The sequence below is a fragment of the Plecotus auritus genome (genome assembly GCF_963455305.1).
Source record: "Plecotus auritus genome assembly, chromosome: 4".
Lineage (NCBI taxonomy): Eukaryota > Metazoa > Chordata > Mammalia > Chiroptera > Vespertilionidae > Plecotus > Plecotus auritus.
The window spans coordinates 102,840,305-102,852,595 of NC_137775.1; the positions used below are offsets into that span (position 1 = coordinate 102,840,305).

At 46.9% G+C, this 12,291-nt stretch overlaps 2 protein-coding genes across 11 annotated transcripts in view; both read right to left on the bottom strand.

The window, feature by feature from the left end:
* The window catches only part of ATAT1 (alpha tubulin acetyltransferase 1), a 33,713-nt gene extending 29,967 nt beyond the window's left edge, over positions 1–3,746 (bottom strand). For all 10 annotated transcript variants that reach the window (XR_013960319.1, XR_013960320.1, XR_013960321.1 and 7 more), the window contains exons 1-6: positions 3,603–3,746; positions 3,102–3,162; positions 2,922–3,013; positions 2,758–2,818; positions 2,521–2,634; positions 2,230–2,331 (exon numbers count right to left, since the gene is read on the bottom strand). Coding sequence is in view for 6 of the 10 variants with exons in the window: in XM_080663506.1 (XP_080519632.1) it covers positions 2,230–2,331; positions 2,521–2,634; positions 2,758–2,818; positions 2,922–3,013; positions 3,102–3,162; positions 3,603–3,709 (537 nt within the window). In the remaining 4 variants the exon portion in view is untranslated. The remainder of the gene's footprint in view (positions 1–2,229; positions 2,332–2,520; positions 2,635–2,757; positions 2,819–2,921; positions 3,014–3,101; positions 3,163–3,602) is intronic.
* A 359-nt stretch (positions 3,747–4,105) lies between these two features.
* Positions 4,106–12,049, bottom strand: MRPS18B (mitochondrial ribosomal protein S18B). Its single transcript, XM_080664147.1, has 7 exons — positions 11,750–12,049; positions 9,469–9,568; positions 9,276–9,373; positions 9,080–9,148; positions 7,205–7,271; positions 5,242–5,301; positions 4,106–4,690 (listed from the first exon to the last, which is right to left on the bottom strand). The coding sequence occupies exons 1-7, from the start codon at positions 11,825–11,827 to the stop codon at positions 4,398–4,400; spliced, it is 765 nt and encodes a 254-aa protein (XP_080520273.1). The 5' UTR covers positions 11,828–12,049; the 3' UTR covers positions 4,106–4,397.
* Between the last annotated feature and the right edge of the window lie 242 nt (positions 12,050–12,291).

Genomic DNA, 12,291 nt, shown 5'->3' on the forward strand with positions numbered 1-12,291 from the left:
CACCCCAAATCTCAGGGACACAGCAAAAGCAGTCCTGAGAGGGAAGTTCATAGCACTACAGGCCTACCTCAAAAAACAAGAAAAATTAATAATGAACTATTTAAACCTACAACTTAAAGAATTAGAAAGAGAACAACAAGAAAAGCCCAAAGTAAGTAGAAGGAAGGAAAATAAAGATTAGGGCAGAAATAAATGACACAGAGACTTAAAATATATATATATATATATATATATATATATATATATATATATATATATGATCAATGACACCAAGAGCTGGTTCTTTGAAAGGATAAACAAGATTTATGAACCATTAGCCAGACTCATCAAGAAACAAAGAGAGCCCTAGCTGGTTTGGCTCAGTGGATAGAGTGTCAGACTGTAGACTGAAAGGTCCTTGATTCTATTCTGGTCAAGGGCACATGCCTGGGTTGCGGCTTTGATCCCCAGTAAGGGGTGCGCAGAAGGTTGTTCTCTGTCATCATTGGTGTTTCTATCTTTCCCTCTCCCTTCCTCTCTGAAATCAATAAAAATATATTTTAAAAAAAGAAACAAAGAGGACCCAAATAAAAGAATCAGAAACAAAAGCAGAGAAGTAACCACTGACACCACAGAAATACAAAGGATTGTAAGAAAATACTATGAACAACTATTTGCCAACAAGCTGGACAATGTGGATGAAATGAACAAATTCCTAGAAAAATACAATATTCCAAAACTGAATCGGGAAGAATCAGAAAACCTGAATAGGCCAATAACTGATAAAATAAAAACAGTAATAAAAAAAAAAAAAACAGCAAACAAAAGCCTTGGTCTGGACAGCTTCATAAGGGGAGTTTTACCAAACATTCAAAAAAGAACTAACACCTATCCTCCTCAAACTATTCCAAAACTTCCAAGAGGAAGGAGCACTTCCAAGCTCTTTTTATGAGGCCAGCATTACCCTAATTTTAAAACCAGGTAAAGACACTACAAAGAAAGAGAATTAAAGGCCATTATCCCTGATGAACATAGCTGCTAAAATCCTCAACAAAATATTAGCAAATTGGATCCAGCAATTTTTAAAAAGATCATAAAGCATGACCAAGTGGGATTTATCCCAGGGATGCAAGACTGGTACAATATTGGCGAATGAATAAATGTGATACATCAGGAGAGGAACCAAGATGGCGGCATAGGTACACACCATGGAATACTATGCAGCAGTAAAGAAGAAGGATCTCTTACCCTTTGAGACAGCATGGAGGGACCTGGAGAGTATCATGCTAAGTGAAATAAGTCAGTCAGAGAAAGACAAGTATCCCATGATCTCACTCATATGTGGAAACTAACAAATAAAATAATGAACAAAGTGGATCCAGATACATGGAAGTATGGAACAGAGTGCAGAATGTCAGTGGGAAGATAGGAGAGGGTGGGTGGGTGGGAGCTAATCAACCAAAGAACTTGTATACATATATGCGTAGTAGCCCAAGGACACAGACAATAGGGTGGTGAAGGCCTGGGGTGGGAGTGGGCTATAAGTCAATGCAGGGGGCGGGGGGAATATATAATACTTTCTACAATAAAGATTAAATCAAAAAAATTAAGTTTAACTAAAAAAAACAAAAAAACAAAACCCACTCAGGTAAAAGCCAATAATGATTTTTGGAGTCTCAATGGTATGGAATAAATTCCTGTTCTTAAGAAAAAATAAAATAAAATCACATGGAAAAAATAATAATAAAATAAAATATGAGCTCCACAAGGGCAGAAACTTTTATCTGTTTTGTTGAATAAAATGTTCCTAGTGTCAGATGCTCAATAAATATTTGTTAAGTGAATGGATAGTATTACCAACATTATATTCATTTACTTATAAACCAACCACCTTCCTCAGTTTAGACCAAAGATCCCCCAAAGACAGAAACTGTATATTATTATCGGCCCTTAATAAATGTTGATTTAATAAGTAATGGCCTTTGCAAAAACAAGGTGAAAATGCGCTGGCTATATTTGGGGCACAAACATATTATTAGGTATACAAAACAGCTATGATGAAGAATCAAAATAGATGAGAGTAAAATGACTGCAAAATGAGACATGGTAAAAAAACAACAACAAACACTTAGTTGTATAAAATGAATTCTATATGATGGGGAATGTGCTGGGAAGGTGCCAATTCCTTGCCCCCAAATACTAAATTCAATGTGAATGCTCAGTGGGGATCTACCCTCTGAAACCTCTAACCTGTGGGACTGTGGTCTCCAGGTTGTAGTGTTTATTTAGGAACTTCAGCAGCTTCTGTGAGGGTCGGTCAATGGCTAGTTGGTGTGGTTCAACTCGCTCCTTCTGCAGGGAACAGGAGACTCAAGGTAGGAGAAGGTGTGGGGAGAACATGCCAACAGAACTCTGGAGCCTGGGAAGGGAATAGGAGGACATCCGGACATTGGGGAAGGGGAGGCAGAGGCTCCAGTAGGGCTCACAGCAAAGGGGCCTTTATTCTCCCTTTGGATAGACTGGTGAAGAGAGAAATGATACCTGCAACATATACTGAAAGAGTTCTCGCCCATGGCCATGGCGTTGAAGTGTCTCATGGATGTAAAAGTCCAGGATGCAAAGTGGTTCCACCTCATTGTGAGCCTCACGATCATCCTAAGAGGTAAAGAACAACAAATATCTGTTTAGGACCAAGACATTGCTGCCACCTCCCAAACTCCAGAACTGTTGTTTTCAGGAATCAAGGCATATGAACTCTCAGCCTCCAATAGCACTCACCAGTACAAAAAGTTTCTTGTATCCAACTTTGAGAAAACCAATAATAGCTCCTTTTCCAGCCCTGTGGGAGGGGGAGGATAGTGAACAAACCAGGAGCAGCTCTCTGAGAGTCCAAATGCAAGGGGCTGGGGGGAGGGCTGGCGATGGAGAAGCTGTGGACTCACGGTCGAGCGGAGCTGTCTTTGAGCACATACATAACATGGCGATTACTCTGCATCCTCGAGGCACTGGTGATGGGTGCAGGAAGATGCTGGGCCTGCCAGGGAAACAACAGACATTTTGGAAGTCCCTTCCAAAGGACTCAGGCCTCCCTTATCTACTGTCCCCAGAGGTGTCCCCAGTACCTTGGCAGAAGCCTTGCCCAGTTCATCTACAATGGTCATAAGTTGCTGCTGCACATCCACACTATAGACAGAGGACAGAGGGAGAGTCACTGAATGAGGGCTCTGAACAGTCATCCCCAGGAACCTGGACCACAACTCCCACCCAGGCTCAACACTTAAGACCATGACTTGACCTTGCTGTCTTCCGATCTGACTTTCCCATCCCACTCTCTGGAACCTAAACTTTTGCCACACCCCCTCCACCCTTGAGGTTACTGTGGGGAAGCAGGGAGGTCAGGTCAGCCACATCCTTTGGCTGGGACCACATATTTGGCGGAGGGGTGGACTGTCATACATCCAAGTGCAGATCAATCCCACTAAGTGTAGGGTGAAAGGTCACCAACAGGTCGAGCCAGGACATCAAAAGGAGGGTCATTGTCAGTGAGAAGGGGGCGTGGTGCCTGGACCAGGTTTCTAGGGGAACCGGGAGAGCAGGGCCTCGGGGTGGGTTTGAGATGTCACCGGGCTGGCGTTGTGGTTCCGGGTCGGCGGGCCGGGGGCCGCAGGTGCTGGTCCAGCACCGTGATCCGCTCTGGGAGCAGCGCGTCCACATCAAACGGGAACTCCATGGCCCATTGTGCATGGCCAACCCCGCCCGCGTAGCGTCACTTCCGTCCCGCCCCGCCCCTTGGGGACTCTATTTCCTCTTGCTGGGCGGGGCCCACAATCTCCGCCCTGGAGCCCTCCTCTCCTCACCAGCCCCGACCTTAGCAGTGCCCCGCACCATCCCGCCCCCGGCAGGGAGTGCCTGGGAGTGCATTTCCCTCAGGGCGCGCTTCTCCACCCCCGGCCCCAGGGAACAGCTGGGTGGGGTGCACCGTGGAGCACTGCCTCAGGCACGGGGGCCCACAAACGTGGTCAAGGCATTATGGCACCAGCGCCCATTCCAGGGGCTTGTGGTCCTAAGAGTCCCTGGCTGGGCGGGCTCCAGCCTGAGCAATCCTCTCCCACAGCAGCACCCATTTGCAGAGACTCATCCGCAGACAGAAGAGCTTTATTGTGGAAAAGCCAAGCTGGCAGCAACATAAGCTTGAGCCGATCTAGTTGCACTGCGTGGGGAGTAGGGTTTCCCACATGCATTCTGCTGCTCTCCCTCAGCCTCAGATATATTTGTCCTCTCCAACAACAATCATTTCCTTTCACTGAGCCTGGACCAGCGGTGGCCACAAAACAGACCCAACGCTTCAGGGTGCACCCCATCATGTAATTCCTAGGCATTATCTCCGAACCCCTCGTGCCCTTCCCAGTCCACAGCTCCTAGAGAGGATTCTGGGAGCCCTCGTGCTCAGTGGAGGCTTCAGCTTCTGTTGTGAGTGCCACCTCGGGCATTGACTCAGGTGGGGGGCCACTCTCTTCTCGGAGATGGCCTTGATACAGTCGACGAAGGCGGGACAGCTCTCTCTCTGGTGGCTGTTTCCAGCTGTACCAGGGGTACCAGGGGTCACCTGAAACCAGAGTGGGAGCTGGTGGAGTAGCATTCACAGCTCCATGCGTGTTATTGAAGTCAAGGTCCCGAGGTTCAACCTGGGGAATGTGGTAACTAAGGAGACCTAGGGGATTTAAAAAAAAAAGAGAGAGAAAGTGAGGGAAGGGAGCAAGGTGGGATAGTTCAGATTAAGAGAGCCAAGAAGGAAAATAACCTATAAAGGGAAGGAAGCAGTCACAGCCACTGGGTACATTGCACAAAGGCCAAGGGCCAAGAGGGAAAGTGTGAGCTAACAGACAGCCTGGGCTCTTGCCCACCAAGCTGTGCAGCCCTGGACCAGGGCTATGATGCTGCATCTGCCATAATGGAGGGGTACCTTTTTCTAATTTATAGAAAGGAATTATGGAGCCAGGGCCAGAAATTTATACAAAGACCATCTTATGGCATTGGGACTAAAAAAGAGGGAAGAAAAAGGAAAGAGGAGGAACAAGGGGGCAATGACAAGGTAACAGACTCAGGAGAGGGAATAAGGGACATGGAGTGATGAAAGAGATTTGGAAGAACATGATGGGTACTAACTTCTCAGATAGGCGGGAGCATTTATATCTATTCTCTAGCCCTAAGTCACCTTCTTGGTGTCTAACAAAACTTCTCTGGGCCCCTCCTCACACTCACCATGATCCCTGGCTTTCTGGATGGCCTGGGTCAACTTCTTGTGCTGCTTCATACAGACTCCTGCAGAATAGAAAGGTAACTCTGCTCATCCTATCAGGTACAGTAAGTACAGAATGCACACCACTTCTACAACGTGAGGGAGGCCTGGCTTTGGAAGACCTGGCTACCCTTCTCCTGACCCCTCCATGGCCTAATTCTCTTCTGCCCAATGGGAAGAAACCCTCCTCTCCCACTGAGAGCTGGGGTAAACACTCAGGAGTGCCTAGCTACTACAAAGAAGCCATTTAATGGCAAAGGCTGCAAAACAGGGAACAGAACACAATTCAAAAGGCAAGTGTGGCTCTAACTGGTTTGGCTCAGTGGATAGAGCGTCGGCCTCCGGACTGAAGGGTCCCTGGTTCGGTTCCAGTCAAGGGCATGTACCTTGGTTGCGGGCACATCCCAGTAGGGGGTGTGCAGGAGGTAGCTGATCGATGTTTCTCTCTCATCGATATTTCTAACTCTCTATCCCTCTCCCTTCCTCTTTGTAAAAAAATCAATATATTAAAAAAAAAAAAAAAAAAAAAAAGGCAAGTGTGCTTAACTGGTAGGCCAATCCCCAGAGAAAGTTCAGAGAAGAAAAGAAGGATTTCAGGTCCAAGGAAGGTAATCTGAGAGAGTAGCAAAAGAGTCTTCAGTCTCTTACAGTTTGACAGGAGCTTCAAACTACTTTTTAAAACTCCCTGACAAACCGAATTCCACTACTCATGCTGCCATCTCCAAAATGGTAAGTTGAGATTCTTTGCAAATTTATCTTGTGTTAGCAGGCCCTGGCAAAATGTTTCTGTATATATTTTAGGCGTTGTAGGTCCTAGAGTCTTTGTCTCAACTACTCAACTTTGCCACTGTAGCCTGGAAGCAGTTGTAGACACTGAAAACCAATGGACGCTGTAGTGAGTCAGCTTTAGCCGTGGCTGTAGTTAGGGAATAGATGTAATCTTTTTTTTTTTTTTTTTTAATATATTTCATTGATTTTTTACAGAGAGGAAGGGAGAGGGAGGGGGATAGAGAGCTAGAAACATCGATTCAGCTGCCTCCTGCACACTCCCTACTGGGGATGTGCCCACAACCAAGGTACATGCCCTTGACCGGAATTGAACCAGGGACCCTTCAGTCCAAAGGCCGACCTCTATCCACTGAGCCAAACTGGTTAGGGCTAGATGTAATCTTGAATTGTTAAATTTACAATTCCAAATTTGGGAAACCTAATTGAATTGTCAACAGTATAAAAGAACTTACAGAATGGTAAATTTATAAGAAAGCTTTTTTTAAAAAAATATATTTTTATTATTTCAGAGAAGAAGGGAGGATAGAAACATCAATGATGAGAGTCATGGATCAGCTGCCTCCTGCATGCCCCCTACTGGGGATCGAGCCCGCAACCTAGGCATGTGCCCTTGACCAGAACTGAACCCGGGACCCTTCAGTCCGCAGGCAGACGCTCTGTCCACTGAGCTTTCTGTAGAAGTGAAGAGCTCTGCCCTTGCCAGTGTGGCTGGTTGCTGGTTTTATTTCTGGTCAAGGCATATGCCCAGGTTCCGGGCTCAATCCTCAGGATTGGGCCTGTGGGAGGCAGCTGATTAATGTTTCACTCTCCTGTGAAGAGTTCTCTCACTCCCCATCTTCCTTCCTCTCTCTCTCATAGAAAAAAATTAAAAAAAAGCAGAGTCCTAAAGAAAGAAAATCACCACCATTTATGTTTCAAGATCTACCTTTAGAAGGATTACTTACAATGACACTAGCCTGCACCTTTTGTCCATATGTAATTGTTTTTAGCATTGTGAGTGTCCCCAGTAAGGCAATATTTCCAAAAGGTTCGATAGCACCTTTTATGCCATGGTAGGAGCCACCATACCTGTTGTCTGACTGAATGAAGTGCTCCCAAGAAAAGCTATTTTGGTGGAGACAGGGATGAAGGGCTCACCTGTGTATGGCGCATGGAAGATGATGCCCGTGTGGGCACAGACAAACTGCTCCAAGAGCTTCACGTTCTGTGGGGAAGGGGAGGAGAAAGGAGTGGGGGGAGTGCAGGAGGACCTTGAGAGACTGGCAGTGCACAATCCCTGCACACCACACAGATGACCTGAACCCCTCGGTGCCTCTCCAGATGCTGCCCTCCTCCATGTCCCAGTTTTAGTCCCATCACTTGACTGGACACATTCATGAAAACTCCAGCAAACAGTTCCCCTTTCCTGGTCTTTCACCCACTTCACATGCACACCCTACACTTTGTCACTGAGACTTAGACAGAATTCTCCTTGCCAGGGGTTAGGCTCTAAAATCAGCCCTCATGCAAAAAACTGGGGACAGTTGGCATTCTCTGAAATCACCCAGAAAAATAGTATATGTTGTATTGTGCATGTATGGATGACTCCAATCAATTTTAAAGTTAATGATATAGAATGACTCTCAGCTAGCAAGTTAATCAAAGGAAATGAGACCCAAGGAATACTCAGGTACATTTGTGAAGTTAGTATGGCAGGCAGAATCATCCACACCATTAAATTTGTAACTTTTCTCTCACTTGTTATGTGATTATAAACTGTATAAAATTGGTTACAATACCCTTTTATTAACCAACTAGAAGCCCGATGCACAAAATTCGTGCAAGAGTAGGCCTTCCTTCCCCCGGATGCCAGCACCAGCTTCCCTCTGGCACCCGGGACCCAGGCTTCCCTCACAGCCCCGGCTTTGTCTGGAAGGTCGTCCGGTCTAATTAGCATATTATGGCTTTTATTATTCTAGATCAGCTGTGGGCAAACTACGGCCCGCGGGCCGGATCCGGCCCACGGAGCCGAAAGAGCGGAGGGTTCTCTTGCTCTCCCCTCTGCTCCTTTACTTTGAATTTATATTAGTTCACACAAACACTCCATCCATGCTTTTGTTCCGGCCCTCCAGTCCAGTTTAAGAACCCATTGTGGCCCTCGAGTCAAAAAGTTTGCCCACCCCTGTTCTAGATGGTACACAATTAAAATTGAGAAATTACCTATTGGACTCCTCTACAACTTGTGTCAGAAGGGGGCTGAGAACAGTCACATACCCTCATCCGCTGACACACAGATGCCCTCCAACTTCCATAGTAACCAGCCACTCAGCTTCTGATCTACTACTTCACTGCAAGCTCAGAAGAGCACGTTCCCATGATCAGGTTTATAAGGTTTTTTTGTTAAATATTTTTATTGATTTCAGAGAGGAAGGGAGAGGGAGAGAGAGAAACATCAATGACGAGAGAGAATCATTGATTGGCTGCCTCCTGCACATCCCCTACCGGGGATCGAGCTCGCAATGCAGGCATGTGCCCTTGACTGGAATCGAACCCGGGACTTTTCAGTCTGCAGGACGATGCTCTATCCACTGAGCCAAACCGGCTAGGGCAGGTTTTAATTCTGTCAGGAGCAAGTCCTATCCTCCTCATAATGAAGGCTTTCCCAAAAAGTGCTTTATGTACCTGCCCTCCAGCTGCAAGTCTCAGCCTGCCACCAAACATCAACATGACAAGGATATAAAACCTCAGAAAAAAACCAGTCCAATCTACTTGCTAATAATCGTGATGGATAAAACTAATCTTTGGGCATTATTCTCCCATTAGAAACAAGCACTTTTCTTGCCTGCCAATTTAGACTGTCAATTTCATAGGGATAAAGCTTTTTACTATAGTCCATAGTGGAGGGCAAATGACTAGAGATGTTTTTATAGTTCCAGGAAGCCAGTGCAAAATGGGGTGTAGGGGTGCCAGGCAATCTCTTTAGCAACATATAAAGGCTCCAAATCCTCATCCTGGAAAAAAGATTCTCCTTACCCTAAAGTCGATGTACAACTTGTGATCCCGGCAGATAGGGCAGGGATTCCCAGCAACTTTATCTTTACGCTGTAGAGAGAAGAAATTGGCAGGTGACAATGTTCTAAGCCCTGACAGAAGAAATGCCGCTGCCACTGTCACTGTGGTCTCCACCCCCACTTCACATCCCATCCATGTGCCACTCTCAGAAACTCACAATACAGGTCTTTCGAGTCTTCTGTGGGGGTACTCCACCTTTGTGGTTGCGTCGGTAGTCAGCCCAGACGGGGCGAGAACCATAGCGGGTCTGGTATTCTGAATTGAAAGACCACAAATGTTAGGGTGAAGGAACTGTCTCTGTCCATTTATTTCACACCCCACAGGACCCTCTCTTCCCCACTTAGAGTTACCTTCTGAGTCCAGGTATTTCCAGGGTTCATTCTCATAAGGGGAAATGGGCAAAGAATCTTCCTCAAGGGGGGCTTCAGTGCTAAGAGTTTGGAGGGGAACCTATAAAAGGGTGATAATAAAAAATGAACTCAAATAAGAAACCCGACTGTTTTGCTCCCAACACTTCGGGGAGAAGGGGAACACACATCCATTGTGTTAATGGAATATAGCATTATATGTATATATACACACACACACACAGACATACACACATATGTGGAAGGTAGCATATTTGGTGGGGTTAAACTGACATTATCAACAACCACTCTCCCAATCTCCACCTGGGTCCTGAAAGATGCTAATATTAGAGGATAACTAGTACAGGTGACTGAGAGGCCATCTTATTGGGGAGGACAACTTAAAAACCAGGCACATATAAGGTATTCATGTTTTTTGGGATGAATTGAGTCTAGTGGATGGAAAAGGGCGAAGAAAGGAAAAGTGGGGGTGTCAAGCTCCTTGGAAGTAAGATGTATGGCGCAGAAAGGATGTGCAGGACAGGTGCATCTCCAACTCAGTCCGATCAAGGATCACTGCGTTCCCCAGCTTTATAAAAGTTGAAGGTCAACATTCCATAGGGAAGAACAAACTTGAGTCCTAACGCCAGCTTTAAAGCTACCAGGCCTGTCATTAGCTCCGTAGTGACCCCTGTCACCACTCTTAAGTCCCCTTAGGGAGTGGCAGCTGGGCAAGCCTTCCAATCTCACCCGGCCCCACCAAATCCATGCCCTGCCCCACCAAGAACCGCCAGAATGGTGAGTACATGAGGCTGGAGGGAAACCTCAATCCAAAGGACTGAGTTAAACTTTCGAGTATGCTCTGTCTGATAAGCTGATTTAGTGAGATGGAGGGCTGAGAAACCGGTCACCAGGTCGAGATAATGTATCCTGGCTTTACTGGGAGACAGCAGGGCTGGTAGAAGTTGGTGCCGGGAACCCAAGGACACTCCAGGGCAGTGGTCGGCAAACTGCGGCTCGCGAGCCACATGCGGCTCTTTGGCCCCTTGAGTGTGGCTCTTCCACAAAGTACCACGTGCGGGCGCACATGTACAGTGCGATTGAAACTTCGTGGCCCATGCGCAGAAGTCGGTTTTCGGCTCTCAAAAGAAATTTCAATCTTTGTCCTGTTGATATTTGGCTCTGTTGACTAATGAGTTTGCCGACCACTGCTCCAAGGCATCACAGATTTAGACACCATCTGTATAGTTGAGTTGGTTGTCCATGACAGGGTCGGGAGGGGGCATTCCTCACCTAGTTACTTAGCCAAGATGCCAATTTGGGAAGAGGATGGGATCTAAACCTGGCTCTTTGCCCTGGCTGGAGATTAAAAAATGCACGGAGCCCTGGCCTGGATGGTGCAATGGGTTGGAGCGTCCTCCATACACCATACACTTTGGATTCCCAGTCAGGGCACATACCTAGGTTGCCAATTCCATCCCTGGTCCGGGACGCGCAGGAGAGGTAACTGATCGATGTTTCTCTCTCTCCCTTCCTCTAAAAAAACAAACTTATCCTCCGGTGAGCATTTTTTTTTTTTAAATATATTTTATTGATATTTTACAGAGAGGAAGGGAGAGGGATAGAGAGCTAGAAACATCGATGAGAGAGAAACATCGATCAGCTGCCTCCTACACACCCCCTACTGGGGATGTGCCCGCAACCAATGTACATGCCCTTGACTGGAATCGAACCCGGGACCCCTCAGTCCGCAGGCCGACGCTCTATCCACTGAGCCAAACCGGTTTCGGCCGGTGAGCATTTTTTTTTAAAGAATTTAAACATAAATGCTCACAATTATCACTGCACAAATGAGCGACTACTCGCAACAGATTTTTTTTTAATCGCAAAGAATTCTTTTTTTAAAAAATATATTTTATTGATTTTTTACAGAGAGGAAGGGAGAGGGAGAGTTAGAAACATTGATCAGCTGCCTCCTGCACACCCCCTACTGAGGATGTGCCTGCAACCAAGGTACATGCCCTTGACCAGAATCGAACCTGGGACCCTTGAGTCCCCACGCCGATGCTCTATCCACTGAGCCAAACCGGTTAGGGTCCGGTGAGCATTTTTTAAAAATGCACGGAGATTTAAGGAGGGGCAGGGTAGAGTGGTGGAGTGTTGCCTAGACAGCGAAGGCATAAGCACTAGGGGAAGTCTCCGTTCCCGGGTTCCCAGAAGTGGAGTGACGGCCTAGAAGGCATAACTAAGTAGCGGTTGTACAAAATGTGCTCCAAGGAGTTACCTGAACTCCGTAGGCACTCCTGAAGGACGAAAGATTAGGAAGGCGCCTCAGCAATTTAGTCACCACAGGGGCCGCCATCTTGACGCACGCCCAAACCAGGAATGGCCGGCAAGGTAACTGCGCATGCTCCCGGAAACGGACTAGGGCAGGGGCAAAGACCAGCCGCGGTGCGTCCGGCAGCCACGCACTTGCGTCAGGACGGAAGCGAGAAAGGGGCGGACCATGGAGAGAAGCTAATTTCAACTGCGTCACAGTGGAATTCGGCCTCAAAACTGAGTTTTCGATGAACCAGTCACTACGATTCTTAGATCTCATCCTTAGAGTTTGCCTTTTAAGCAATTTTGAAGGCGATTTTGGCCGAGGTTCCTACAGTACGCATGCGCCGGCCCAGTTCGGCCAATCCAGGGTGAGAAATGTTTTCGGGGGCGGAAGTGGTGAAGGCAGAGGAAAGGGAGGTGCTAGTCTCTCCGGTCATGCGCACGCGCGTCCCGCCTCCTCAAGAAGGAGGTGGAAAAATGTGCCGAGAGCGACCGGAAGCGGGT

Coding starts and splice junctions, on each gene's coding strand:
- MRPS18B (XM_080664147.1), bottom strand. CDS start 11,827: ATGGCGGCCCCTGTGGTGACTAAATTGCTGAGGCGCCTTCCTAATCTT. Junction 9,374..9,468: donor GAAATACCTGGACTCAGAAG/GTAACTCTAAGT, acceptor CTTTCAATTCAG/AATACCAGACCCGCTATGGT. Junction 4,691..5,241: donor CCAGAAAGCCAGGGATCATG/GTGAGTGTGAGG, acceptor TAAATCCCCTAG/GTCTCCTTAGTTACCACATT.